Raw genomic sequence first — 14430 nt, forward strand, 5'->3', positions numbered from 1 at the left:
AAAAATCTGGGCTGATGTTGATCTACCAGACAGGACGAGTGCAGCTGCACAGACAGAGACTTCTCTCAGAGACGGGCCTCCATCCACAGATCTGTCCAAATGTGTGGAAACTGGAAACACTTTAACACGCCAGACACAAAACCACCAGCTCAAAAAAAAGAATCACACAGTATCACATTATTTCATGCAGCCTATTTTGAGCTACAAGGCTATTTTACAAAGCAAAACGTTCCAGCGGGCCACATTAATTAAAAGGAAAGCTTGGATTTACAAAAGAAAATGGACTAAACTTTCCTCTTACTCCAAATGTAGTTAGTTTTGCATTGGAGCTGTACGAGGATAATGGCGCTAACAAGCCAGACAACAGCAAGTCTACTGAATCTGAGATTTACTACATTTACTCCAACAGTATAAAATAATATTTGGGAAAAACTCAGTTTGTGATCTCACGTCTGATAAAAAAATTTCTTGCACAGTCTTATGTGCTAATCAGAAGAGTTTTAGACACAATCTGTATGTTAAGCTAGTTACCTAGCTAACTTAGCTAAATGAGCTAGCCATGTTAGGCATGAACACAACCCTGGGTGTTCTGTAGCCTTTATTTTAACAGGTTTAGTTACTGAGGTTATGACGATGCAAAATGAAGCTTCATATGTGAGCTAGAAACATTTCCTACCATTTAACTAGCTGTCTTGCTGTCTGCTAATGTTAAATAGAGCTAGCGTTCTTAAATAAACGTGAATAAACATTGAGCAAGGCAAGACAAATGAAGTGTTGATGAACTAATGTCTCCTTTTCCTCCCCTAAGTAAGGTTTAGACATACAGGACTGGATTTTTTTATTCATGTAGCAATAATAGTGTGTGTTATTAGCCTGATGCTAAACTGTATGCTTCCATTACTTGTTAGCTCTGGTAACCTCGTAGCTTCAGGGCAAAACTAAAGAAGTTCAGACACCAAACGTGTTTTGTCTGGTGGACTACATTTGAGGTAAGGGGGGGGTGAGCTGTGTACCTTTTATTTTTAGTCACTCTGCTCTTGCAATCCATCCCAGGGCTACAAAAAGTGGTTAATATTTTATTTTATTTTCACTTGACATGTTGTTAACTGAACCAGCAACAAAAAAAATGAGTTGCTGCAGTCAGAGACATCCCTAGAAAACCTCCCTAGATACCCAAAAATAAATTCCTTCTGAAGTAAATCACTAAAATCTCAAGGGAACGATATCACTAAACAGCGGTTACACTGGCAGTCTGCTTTTTTTTATCATTTCTCTGTGTATTTACACACTTAATAGCTTGTGTCATCCAGCTGTGTAGTTTGCTTTGTAAATTAGAGTCTTCGTAAATCAGGATACTGAGGCATAGAGAGGATGTCTGAAGGATCTAACGTTACAGACTCAGTTCTTTAAACCTCCAGAGAACCTTTTAAAAGTAGAAGAGCAATATATAGCAGCAGAAAAAAAAAAGAGAAAGAAATTGAATTAGGAGCAGGTAAGAATACTTTGTACCTGGGTTCATTATAACATACACGGAACACGTACACACCAATGAGACAAAGTCAAAACGGTAGTCAAGAAACGAATCACTTTAACATGTTTCGGCACACAGATTCATTCAGCATGCACACTAACAGAACACAAACACCGAGGCACACAGCACAGAAAATGGACAGGAATTGGCCGTCTGTTCTCAGAGCAACTCTAGGGCTTTTTCGCATTATGCACAATGGCTTAATTCGATAAATTGTATAGCAGGCAAATGTAATGTGCTAAACAGTGGCTTTAATAACCACAATTGTTTGCTTGCACCAGTGGCCAGAGGGACGTAATACAGCAACAGGGCCAGAGATTTGGACAAACAGAAATAATTTTGCGACAGACATTTTATGTAGACGTTGAGGTCTATGGGCGTACACTAAACAGATTAACAATTCCCCACAGACAGAGACGACTCGTGGTTATAAACCTACCTTGAGTGAACACCGCTTTGAGCCATGTTAAAAAGACAAAAACAGAGTCGATTAGTGTCAGAGCACTTTGTGGCGTAGAGCAGAATGTCAGAAATATGCGTATGGGTCAGCCGAAAGGCATGAACTACACCTCGGGCCGGTCATAGATCACAGATAGACTGCACATTCAGAAATACTTGTAATAAAACTAAGCCTATAACATTGTATCTGTAATGTCCAGGATTTAATGAAAGGCAGCAACTTGGCAGATGGTTAAAATAATTGCAAGCTAATTGCAATATAGCAAAAATAATTCAATATTAATAATGGGTTTACAGTTTAGGTACTTTAGTTGTTCCATTTCACAAAGCACTATAAAATGCAATGGACCGAACAGGCAGTTTATTTAACGCTACACTGTTGAGTGTCCTGGTATTTATTGCCAGTGTGTGAATCAGTTCAGTCGTATGAATCAAAAGGACTCATGACACGGGCTGTAAAACTGTCCACAGCTCGTTAGGCTCCAACAACTGTCCAATTTCCCTGCACGAAAGTATGGCACACCTCCAGAGGAGACGCTGTGGTTAGTGGGCGGAGGCGCAAGACTCTTTAGGATGCAGTGGAAGGGGTCTTAAAAAAATGCTGAGCACATCACTGACACGCATCCATCCCAAACACACTGCAGAGAGCCAGGGCTGGGATGCAGAGAACAAGCAGGAGAAAGAAGAAAGAGTAAGCCGCAACTGGACATACCTTCTCCACGTCGGCCTTGGTCACGTTAATGTCGGCGTCCATCTTGTCGAAGTAATGCTGGGCACGGTCAGCTTCTTTGCAGTCTCTCTCAAACCGACGTTTGCTCTGCAATAGGGTTTCTTATTAGTGCAGGACGAAGACTGATATTTCACCTTGTCAAAGCTTTCTTTAGTATTAAAGGACTGGTTAGTGAGATTTAGAGCTCTCTGCTGACTGCAAAGCATATTCCAAATTCAACAGCCACGCCTTCCTGTTTCCAATTGACCCCAATCCCTAATATAAATGCTTCTTAAGCTGCCTTTTGGGCAAAAGCAATGAAGCTAAGCTGCTCTGCCTCGACTGGGGTCAAGGGAAATATGGATATGTTTTCAGATATCTAAAAAGAAAACAATTAAAACAAATGCAAATCACAGTTTTATGAAGTTGTATTTAAAATGATGTGCTTATTACAGGTTTAGAAGAATTTTTTCAAAATTACAAACAGCTCCTTTAAAGTCAAATAAATCACATCCTGAATTAAAATGAACTGCCAGTGATAAATCACTATCAGCTCTAAAACCTATAAATAATTCACAGAAACCTTCATCAGTATGGCTAACGAAGCTTGAATCTATAACTGACAAGTTTATTTATTATCCCTGGTCTGGTCGTTGTAACAAAGTAGTAATGATTCTTCCCTGGAAACTAGTTTTAACTCACCGACTCCAGCTGTTTCCAGGAGTTCTCGATATGCTGCTGAGCTCTGCGACCATCGTGGAAATGCTGCGGGAGGAGAATCAGAACAGTAAGCGTGGAGTCATCAACTGCATTATATGTTTACGGCGATAAGCCTTTTTTTATTTACATATTAGATAAAACCCCTACCATTAACAGTGCAATGAAATCCAGACATGATTAATTGAAAACCGAGAGTCTGAAACATTTATCACGGCAGTAAATAACACGTGTGGGGAATTTTAATGCCGTAAAAGCTGCGGTTTGCTTTATAAAAATTTAGTGAAGTAAAATTTGACAGCAATATTTAAAACTGGTATTTTGAAAAAGTTAATATATACAGTAACAAAGTGTATGTCTTTTGTCTAGCTCTGTTAAAGGAAAACTCGACTAAAAATACATTCATTGTGTTTTAATTAAAATATCTGTGATTTATCAATCCTGGACTATTAGTAATCCAGAAGATGACAAAAAAAGGACCAAAGTGGAATAAACCTATTGAGAATATTCCTGTTGAGACAGCTGGATAGACGAAAACATTAAAGCACTGCTGCATTGCCCTCAATTTTTAGATGAACTCCCACTGGCAACAAATATCTGCAGGTAGCTGAATGGCATTATGGGTGATATAAGAAACCCGACATGAAAGACGTTCATACTAAAACAAAATAAATCTAAAGTCACTAAAGATCACATAAAGATTATTACGCAAGTCACTCAGAGTAGATTGTCCTTTAAAAAGTAACTCTTATATTTCCTGAAACAGCAAACCCAGCACTGTGTGGTCTAATCTATACCCAAAACAGACTGCAGTCTTTCAGAAACAAAGCTGATTAGACGAAATGTGAACCTAATGAATCAGCCAACACAGTATAGCCACAAAAATGCGCTGTATTTCTCCCAAAACAAAATACTCACAAACTTCTCATTGTATCAAAAAACATTTGCTTAGGTCACCCGAGGTCACGGTGACGTGAGTATCACGTCACGACTGACTCACGCCCACTCACAGGATGCCATTACACACAGTATGAAAAATACATAAAGGACACTTTCTTTGAGAAAGCCAGTCAGACATGAAAGGCAGACCAAAGCTCATCAGGGTGGAAAAACGATCTGCTCTACATTTTGTTCAGCTCATGCGTGGTCATGTCTGCTCCTATTGTGTTAGTTCCAGTCATTTGGCTGTGACTGAGGCCTCGCAGGCCCAGTTAAGGAGGAGGGGCTTCTTATTCCTGCACCCACTCCACTGACCCCAATACATGACCCACATTCAGCTCCAGCCAGCTCTACCGTAAAATCATCAACAGCGTAATAACATATTTCACATTCTTCATCCAGGGATTTATAGGAAGTGGGGAGTAGAGGATGCATTTCTCTACAGGTGGGAATCTTGGTCCTGATGACCATAACAATGTTCTAAGGGGATAAAAATGCTAATACAAATCTTCAGTGGTTTTTTTGATGATGTTTCTCAAAAACAAGAATCAAGGTTTGTTTTATTTCATATCATACATCTGGCTAAACGTTTTCTAGGTAAAACATCATTAAAGCCATGATAGGTTGAAGACATGGTGCATGTTCAGCCAAGGAGCTTATGTAGAGCTCATGCATAATGCTCCCTAAATCAGTCTATACTGAATGGAGGTACAAAGAAAAGTCTCGCTTTTACATGGACAAATGTGATGAATTCGGAGTTGGCTTAAGCGAATACAATGAGGATTTAATAACAAATTTGAACACGCTGGTATTCAGTCCATAGATATTACTGGAATGGAATGGAAATCTACTTATCGGACATTTTCAATCAGTATAAACAGATGAATTATTTTATCGCCACAAGTCTGATCTAAAATTAATCAGGACTCTGGCTTTCAGTATGAGACGTGTATTTTTCCCTCTGTTGGATAACCTTACACAGAATTTTAGTGGTTGAAGATAAACACCTTCAAATTGTAGCTGCTTATGAACAAGCACTTGGGGTGTCTCAGAGAGCAGAAATGGGTTTGATATCACTGTTTACACCATTACCATTGAATATAGAAACATTTAAGCAAAAAACTTAAACCGTGTATATATTGTCCCTCATTAACCACCGCTGTGAAGTGTAGCATGTCAGAGACATTCAGTGCTGCTGGACATGGACACAACCAAAACAGGCAGAAATTCCATTTTTTGGCTTCTGGTAAAAACGCATAATTCATAGGTTATATGAGAATGGCTCAAACCAGGTTGAGTTGAACTCTGAGCGTGTAAGATATTAAGGAGGTCATTATTAACCAGGAATATTCATGCAGCAATACACACTATATATACAATATACACTAGTCCCTAATTAGAGGTTTATTTCAATGCTCGCCATCTTGTCATTCATCTATAACCATATCAGACTTTTTGGCACATTGGTGTATGGGTATGATTCCAGTTCTGGGTGCCTGAGGTCCTGGGTTCAAATACCAGAAAAGCCCCTCTTTACACTTCACTATTTTTATTTCTTCTTATTTTTTATTCGTTTTTGTTTTGTTTTGTTTAGTTCTTAAATGTACAGGCTAAGGAGGTATAGACAAGGTTTTTATTTCACTGCAAGTATTACACAGACTAGGCATAGCATTAATATTGTGTTAGTCCGCCTTTTGCTGCCAAAACAGCCCAGATCCGTGCAAAACGTGTGTCACAGTGCAAAACATGCACTGTGACACATTTCTATCAGAACCAATATTCTTCTTCAGCAATTTGAGCAACAGTAGCTTGTCTGTTGGATCGGACCAGCCTTCGCTCCCGATGTGCATCAATAAAGCCTTGGCTACCCATGACCCCGTCGCCGGTTCACCACTGTTCCTCCCTTAGAGCACTTTTGATAGATACTGACCACTGCAGAGCAGGAACACCCCACAAGAGCTGCAGTTTTGGAGATGCTCTGATCCAGTCATCTAGCCATCCCAACTTGGCCCTTGTCAAACTCAAATCCTTACGCTTGCCCATTTTTCCTGCTTCTATCACATCAATTTTGAGGACTTGTTCACAGAAATGTTCACTTGCTGCCTAATATATCCCACCCACTAACAGGTGCCATGATGAGGAGATAATCAGTGTTATTCACTTCACCTCTCACTGCTCATAATGTTATGCCTGATCGGTGTAGATTACATATGGCATCTTCCTTTTCAGCAATGACTAAAGCTATTGTCAAAAAAGCAACAAAAAAGTTAGTGGTCTAGACACTATTAAAAAAAGCCAGTCTCAAGACACTCGGGCATCCTCTGAGGCATACCTACTGTACATACAGGATTCATCTACCCTAGACGAGTTAACTTATAAACACAATATCAGGACGAGGGTTAATCAAAAGTCTAACAAAACAAAAAGCTATACAATTGTTGGCTAATGTTTCAGGTATTGAATGCCATGCATCACATCTAAAAGAAGTCTGGATATTATCGTCATTTCTTCAGGAGAGTTATATGACACCTTTGTGCTGTGTGATGTTTTGCTCAGGTTTGTCCGATTTCTGTCACGTTCCTGATTCCAAAACTCTGAAGTTTAACCTTCACCTTCACCTTAAGCTGCGAACAAAATGGATTCATGTCTTCTGGGCAGCTTCAAATGAACAACAAATAGCCTGGATGTGTAATCTGATTGAGCCGGGCTCCTAGGCGACTGATTTGTCTGCTGCGATTGAATAATAAGTTTGAGAGAAGCTTCTATACTTTCATCCTTATCTTCAAATTCTATGAATGGAAATAGTCTCAAACCAACCCCAACCTTCACACTTCCTCAATAATGTGGTGTTCTTTCAGTCAGATTTTGCCCTTTGTAAAATTTGCACTATATATATATTTTTAATTATAAGGGAAAAATATTGCGCCGTTCACCTACCGCTTTCCGTTCAGCTTTCAGCTCCTGGATGTAGCGCACCAGCTCTGAGATGATCTGTGTTGAGAGGTTCTCGGCGATGACCTCGTGCTGCCCGGCGTAATCGTTCAGCTCGTTCAGTGTCATCAGAAACGCTCTGCAGGAGGTGTACCTGGGCCATATGTGCAAACACAAGAGAACATGCATCACACCGATTGTTCCTCTGAAAGCGCCATGTTTTTAGCATTCCTGAAAGTGAAGCGACCGAAATGAGTGGCGTTTCTAACATTCAGTAACATTACCCTGATTACACTTCTACTACTTACTATAGACTAGAATGCCGGTGAGCTTTGACGCAGATGTTACAGGATGTGAATGGAAAACGAATTGAGAGTAAAGTACGTACTTGTACTCGTCCTCTTCTCTGGAGTTCTTTTTGGGCTGATATTTCTTAGACAGATTTCTGCAAGAAGCACAAAACCATTAGACCTCGATCAATATGATGTAATTCTGTGTCTTTCATGTCAACATCAATTCATACGGTTTTTAACCACTTATTTAAGATTTACCAAAATAAAAAGGAATGCTTTAAATGTAAGTACCAGAATGTAAAATAATCGATAATGGGATGGTGTGACATGCCCTGATGCGGAGCAGTGTCACTGATACCAGCCTGAAATTGATTCTTTTCCAATAACAACATGCACCGACGTTTTTTCTTTCTCTTTCACCACAGTCATACTTTTTATCCATTTATAGTTACATTTACATTTCATTTTGTGAAAGTCATACAGGTTAGTTCTTTAATGTTGTTGTTGAATTTCCTGTTCGGGATCACTAGCAGATCATCTGGTCCACATGTTTCTATTTGGTACAGGTTCTACATCGGATGCCCTTCCTGACGCAACCCTCCTATTTTATCCGGGCTTGGGACTAACTCTTGGGAGAGCTAACTCTTCAGTGGCTTGGTTAGTTCCCTACCCGGGAATTGAACCCCGGTCGCGCCACTGGGAGCGTGGGATCCTGCCGCTGGACCACCAGGTAGTTCTTAATGATAATGATATATATGTTATATTACAGCAGTTATAAACAGTAGTTCCCTCATAGGCCTCTCTTACATTACATTACAGTTACATTACAGACAAACTGCAGATCCCTCGGTCCTGAATGTCTCTGACTGTTACAAAGTGCTGACACAAGAGATGCACCATATCAACAATTACATTAAAAAATCTGCTGAAGTCGATTATCCGCCACACACAAATCACTGAATAAGTTTCAACTACAGAAACAATAATAATATAATAATAAAAACATAACACAGACTCCTGTCCTCCTGTCCCTGTTACAGGGAACGATGAGCACCTTCTGACCAATCAGAATCAAGCACTGTCATATAAAGTGGCTATAGATTATATGTTGGCGTTTTGTTTCACCCTTCCACCCTCATATCAGTTAAATCAATCGTGTCCTGGGGAGCAAACAAAGCCCAGTAGTGTCTCCACCATAATGATGTCTTTATCATTTGAGAGCTCTAATTCATAAAGCTGACATTTGTTTGTTAGTGTGACGATTCGAGTCGACTTGACACACACTAGCACTGAGACATTAATTCAAGTGAATGTGAAAAGGGGATATGAGGCACTCATGGATATAATAAAGTGTGTTGCTGGTGCCGCCCTGTCCCCCACTCGTCTGCATCGCTGTCTCTCTCTCTCTCCCCCCACTCTCTCTTTCTCTCTTTTCGTCTGGCTTGCTCTATCTCTCTGTGTCCCTCTCACTCTCTCTCTCTCTCTCTCTTTGCACACACACCCAGCTGTACCTCCCCGTAGGCTGACGTGTTGCTAGGCAGATCGCCATCTTGCAGCTCCTTGTCAAAGCCATGCGGATGCTGCCGTTTATTGTCTCTTTACCACCTCAACGAAGGACTTAAAAACGTTCTCGATGTTCTGCAGACGTTCAATGGACCGACAGGGGGGAAGAAACCCCGCAATTGAAACATACAGAACCTCAATATAATAACAACTATCCTGTGGCCTTTTAAACAGCCATTATTCCTGAGCTGGAGGCAGGTTGATGCCGTTTGTCTGCTAACAAGCGCATTGTGTCAGATAAATCTCCACTCATTTAAGGAGCTGAATAAAAGGCTTGAGGGAGGCGGCGTGAATTAAGCCTTTCTCTCAACTGAAGGCGCACACAAACACACTTCATAGAAATAACAAAGCACTGATTGACAGGCAGCTATAAAAAGCGTTTTTTCTTGTGAGCACACGTGTGTGTGCGCATCTGTGTCTTCACTGGCTAACGCACCTCGTAAAGACCACAGACAGGACCGATAAAACCAGCACCGGACTATCGGGATATGGGTCAACACCATAGCAACCCACGTAACCACGGCGATGCGGTGCAAACGTGTCCGGCTGAATAAGTTGCGAAAAAAGTAAATAATAAGCAAGAAATATTTATTTCAATATTTTAATAATCCCTGGCATTGACAAGCGTGTAAAGACACAGAGGTTTAACAAGACTAATTAGCGATGACAAAAGGCGCTGTAGATCCTTGAGGAATTTCTAAACACTTTAAAACAGCTGAGTAACACCAATCAGATTAATGTAATAATATTATTACCTCAATTTAATGTTGGGCTGCATTTTATTGCATGAAACAGGATACTGTGCTGCACATATGGCGTGTAATTTCTGCATCACAGTTAACTGCGTTCATCTGATCAAAATTTATGGATCACAGTAGTACAGTGGTTTAAATGGTCAAAATCCTCATAGGATATATTAAAAATAAGTGCTCATTTCTTTATCAGATGGGATATTGGTATTGCACAGACTATGTAATTTGAAAACAATTAATACAAACAATATAAGCTGTAATCATAAAGATTTCTGGAACTCCTCCCAGGACTCGTTCGCTTATCCACATATACTTCTCTATGACTTCAGTTTTAGAAGTGCATTGACTGGATTCTAATCTTATATAATGATTCTATTATAAAATGATTACATTGTAATAATCACATTACCCAGAGTCCCCCAGAAAAGGACAAGTTTTCCTTTGAGTCTGGTTCCTCTCAGGGTATTTTTTCCTGGCCCCTGTAGCCTCTGGTGTTCACATTAGAGATCTAAATCTATATTCAGATTTGTGACAATGTCTATTCTTAAAAGTGTTGAATTTGAATTGTATTTGATATTGTGCAGCCCTAACTCAAGGTGGAGATTTGGAATCATTACAGGTAATCACAATCAGTCTACTGTGGGTTAGAATTAGTTAAGAGTGCATTCAGCAGACCATGAGAGCCCGCGATAGGTCAGAGCACCCTTGTTAGAAATTCTGACTCAGAATTCAGCCCACACGCTCCCTCTGAAATCCTGACTTATTCAGAATTTGGATTGTTCAGAGCTTCCGCACTGGGAATTCTGATTGTTCAGAGCACTCTCACTGGGAATTATGATTGTTCAGAGCACCCTGACTGGGAATGCTGATTGTTTAGAGCATCCTCGATTGTTCATTGAGGCATCATTGTTAGGAATAAAAAAACAAATCACCCTCGTTAGGAATTCTGATTATTCAGAGCATCATTATTAGGAATTTCGATGGGTCAAGCACCTTCATTGGGAATTCTGATGGGTCAAAACACCTACACTGGTAGTTCTGATGGGTCAAAACACCTTTACTGGGAATTCTGATGGGTCAAAGCACCTTCACTGGGAATTCTGATGGGTCAAAGCACCTTCACTGGGAATTCTGATGGGTCAAAGCACCTTCACTGGGATTTCTGATAGGTCAAAGCACCTCCACTTAGAATTCTGATGGGTCAAAATACCTTCACTAGGAATTCTGAGTGGTCAAAGAACAGTCACTGGGAATTCTGAGTGGTCAAAGAACATTCACTGGGAATACTGAGTGGTCAAAGAACATTCACTGGGAATACTGAGTGGTCAAAGAACATTCACTGGGACTTCTGAGTGGTCAAAGAACACTCACTAGTAATTCTGAGTGGTCAAAGAACACTCACTGGGAATTCTGAGTGGGTCAGACAACAGCATTAAAAAGACTAATAGTTTAAAGCTTTCGGAATTCTGCCAGGTCACAAGCACCCACATTACGAATTCTGGCTGGTCAAAAAGAATAGGATGCAGCATACATGTTACTGGTACAGCCAGGTTTCTTGTTCATCCCTACTGCGGGGATTTATTTTATCTTTCTACAGCGAAAGGTGTGTCAGTTTGCCTTCACATGGCTGTCGGAGTTTTCCAGGTCCTCACTCGACAAGCTGAAAAATCAAATCTCGCATGCTGAGAAGAGTGCTGAGAAAGATTGCAGTCACATGTAATCTTTGCGTACCTTATTTGCTTGGCGTAGCTCAGCTCGATTTCGGATCTCTCCTTGACAAACTTGGTGTAGCGCTCCACAAACTCGATGCCCCACTGCGTGTGCTTCTCCAAGTTATCAAACTGATCCTAAAGTTGGGGGGAAAAGACAGCTGCAGATTCCACTCATCCAAGGCTATTACACACAACCTTAAACTGACCAAAAAGGGATGAAATTATATGAACATGAACACTTCAAGTGATGGAATTTTGCTCTGTCGCCCAATAAGAGGTGTACTAGGATGTTACTGTTCATACTCTTATGAATTATTAATAACACCTTATACTTGTATAAAAAAAATGTGAACTATTTTGTTAGTATTTTACAGGTTACAGTACCATTACTGGTTTGTCCTTGCTTGTCTTAATCTAAAGGGTGAGAAACATCAACAAGCTGGAGTTCTGTTCGCTTTAAGAGGTCACGACTCCCTTTTTTAGGTCTATTCCACAGCGTAGTGATTAGGCTAAACGTTTACTCTGTGCCCTCAATTAGACAGCCTCAATGTAATAACATCTACATTTGACAGACACCCTTTTCCAGAGCAACTTACATTTCTCTCATTTAATACAACTGAGCAATTGAGGGTTAAGGGCCTTGCTCAAGGGCCCAACAGTGGCAGCTTGGTGGTCATGGGATTCAGACTCACAACCTTCCAATTAAGTAGTCCAATGCCTTAACCACTGAGCTACCACTTAACAGTAGCATATACAATATTATTTTTTTCTCTGGGTTCCCTTGCATCCCATTCAAGATGTATTCCCACCATATTATCGTACCCAGGACAGGCTCCGGACTCACTGTGACCCTGACCACTTATTAAAGATGAATGAATGAATGAATCTCCGCTATTACACAAATGAACCACCAGTCTATGTGTGGGAAACATGATTAAATATGTTCTCTGTTGTGTGTGAAAGCTGCCACCTCATCATTTCTCAGCATGACTGGTGTGCCAAGTGCTCACTCCAGATCATGCAGTTGGCTCAGTGTAGTGCATTGGATGGCTATGACTCTAAGAAGCACAGTTCTTTACTCGCAGTCCACCCATGGACGATTCTGTTCACCAGAAATTAAATCAGCTAGAAATTGCCATCTCAGCACAAATCAGAACGAGCAATTAGATAAAACCGAAGCTATGGCTAAAGCAGGACATCATGGGACAGATCATTGAACGATATTCATTATACAGTGGATCATAAAGAAAGGCTTTACAGATGAATTTGAAACCTTAAGGCTTCTCATCCAAAGAAACCATGAGGAACCTTTGTTCGAAGAGTTCAGGGAAAAAGGAAAAGTAGAACAGTGCTGTAAGATAGTACAGATGGGCCAAAGGCGAAAAAAAATGCTCAACTGTAAGTAAAAATTACTGTGTTAAAAATAATAATTAAAAATCATTTTTTTAAAAATTCAATTGCTGGTAAAAATTATTTTTGTTTATAAAATTTAATACTAAATTTAATGTATTAATATATGTAAAAATATGTAAAAATAAAATAATAAAATGAATAAATAGACAAAGAAATATAAAGAAATAATTGTTATTTTCTGGGGAATAAAATCCTTATGCATGAAAAAAAAAAACCACCTCATCTATACCTCTTTCATTTTCTATCTAAAAAGAAATAGGTTTCTTCAATGATTTTTGGATGGTTAAGATGTTCTCAGATTTCTGAATGGACAAAACCTTGTAGCCAGCTCTTAAAGAGAAACACAGTGTTGTTGGGCTTTGCTTAGCTAGTAGACGTTTAGATGTAGTGTCCCAAAGCAACAAACCAGAACCGATTTAGATTTAACCTTTTTTTTTCTAAGCATGTTGACAGACAAAAGGAAAAAAACCCCATCTCTGTTAGATGAGCTGTCATCAGAATGACGAAGCTCTATTCATAGTACTGTGTTAGTTGTCTGAATTCAGCGTTCACAGGAACACACCATAGAAACTCATGTCCAGTGAACACGTGGTTAGAACACCTCTTCACTAATTAAACCTGTCCCATATACTTGTCCGAGGTTTTATTACTCGGCAGCGCTGGAGGTCCGGACTATCATCAACTGGGCAGGACTGATTATAAACGCTAGAGTTCAGGAGTAATGTACAACAGTGTTTCCATTGGCACACAGTTATTTCCCCATTCCCACAAGACCTGAGAGGTATTCAATGTCTTTAAGTGCAAAACAATAGATATAGATTGCTTAAAGATGGCTTTGGGAAACAGTGTTCAATGCTTGCATGCCATTCCAGTGTGTCTGAAACCTGGGGTCAAGTCAAGGGAACAGCAGGGTTTGGATTAACAAAAAAAAAAGGTCAGGGAATGGGAACCGAGGAGGCAGCGTGTGTAGAAGGTGCAGAAATATGTGAAACATTCCTGACAATCCAGTGGTCTCTGGTCAGAATGTATTGATTGAAACAAACAAAAAAAATGCTAAGCCTGAGATAAGACCATGTGCTTCCAAAGACCTATTACTGTATTATTATCATGTCATAGGCCTGTCACAGTATCACACAAAAAAAAGGTTTAATTCTTTCTTTCTACCTTAGAACTCATGCAGATTTTTGTAATCATGATGATCATTACCATCTAAATGAAGAGCTTGTGAGTAGATTAATCACACGTGTGCAGCAAATATGCACTGCATTGATATCAGACGTTGCAGTCTTGCCAATCACTCATTTTCTTTACCCTGATGAACAGCTGATTTTGTTGGAAAAAGGCACGCACGTGCCACAACTATGAACAATACGTATACATATTTCTCGTGCCCTTTGCAGGCGGTTAGGGC

The 14430-nt window shown here is 39.9% G+C and overlaps 1 protein-coding gene across 8 annotated transcripts in view; it reads right to left on the reverse strand.

Moving 5' to 3' along the window:
* fnbp1a (formin binding protein 1a) overlaps window positions 1-14430 on the reverse strand; it is a 29829-nt gene that overhangs the window by 14742 nt on the left and 657 nt on the right. For 6 of the 8 annotated variants that reach the window (XM_058390677.1, XM_058390681.1, XM_058390680.1 and 3 more), the window contains exons 2-7: window positions 11626-11741; window positions 7675-7731; window positions 7293-7440; window positions 3402-3464; window positions 2703-2807; window positions 1971-1985 (exon numbers count right to left, since the gene is read on the reverse strand). In XM_058390677.1, the coding sequence (XP_058246660.1) occupies window positions 1971-1985; window positions 2703-2807; window positions 3402-3464; window positions 7293-7440; window positions 7675-7731; window positions 11626-11741 (504 nt within the window). The remainder of the gene's footprint in view (window positions 1-1970; window positions 1986-2702; window positions 2808-3401; window positions 3465-7292; window positions 7441-7674; window positions 7732-11625; window positions 11742-14430) is intronic. The other 2 variants (XM_058390683.1, XM_058390678.1) reach the window with 1 other exon arrangement.

The sequence above is a fragment of the Hemibagrus wyckioides genome, linkage group LG05 (genome assembly GCF_019097595.1).
Source record: "Hemibagrus wyckioides isolate EC202008001 linkage group LG05, SWU_Hwy_1.0, whole genome shotgun sequence".
Lineage (NCBI taxonomy): Eukaryota > Metazoa > Chordata > Actinopteri > Siluriformes > Bagridae > Hemibagrus > Hemibagrus wyckioides.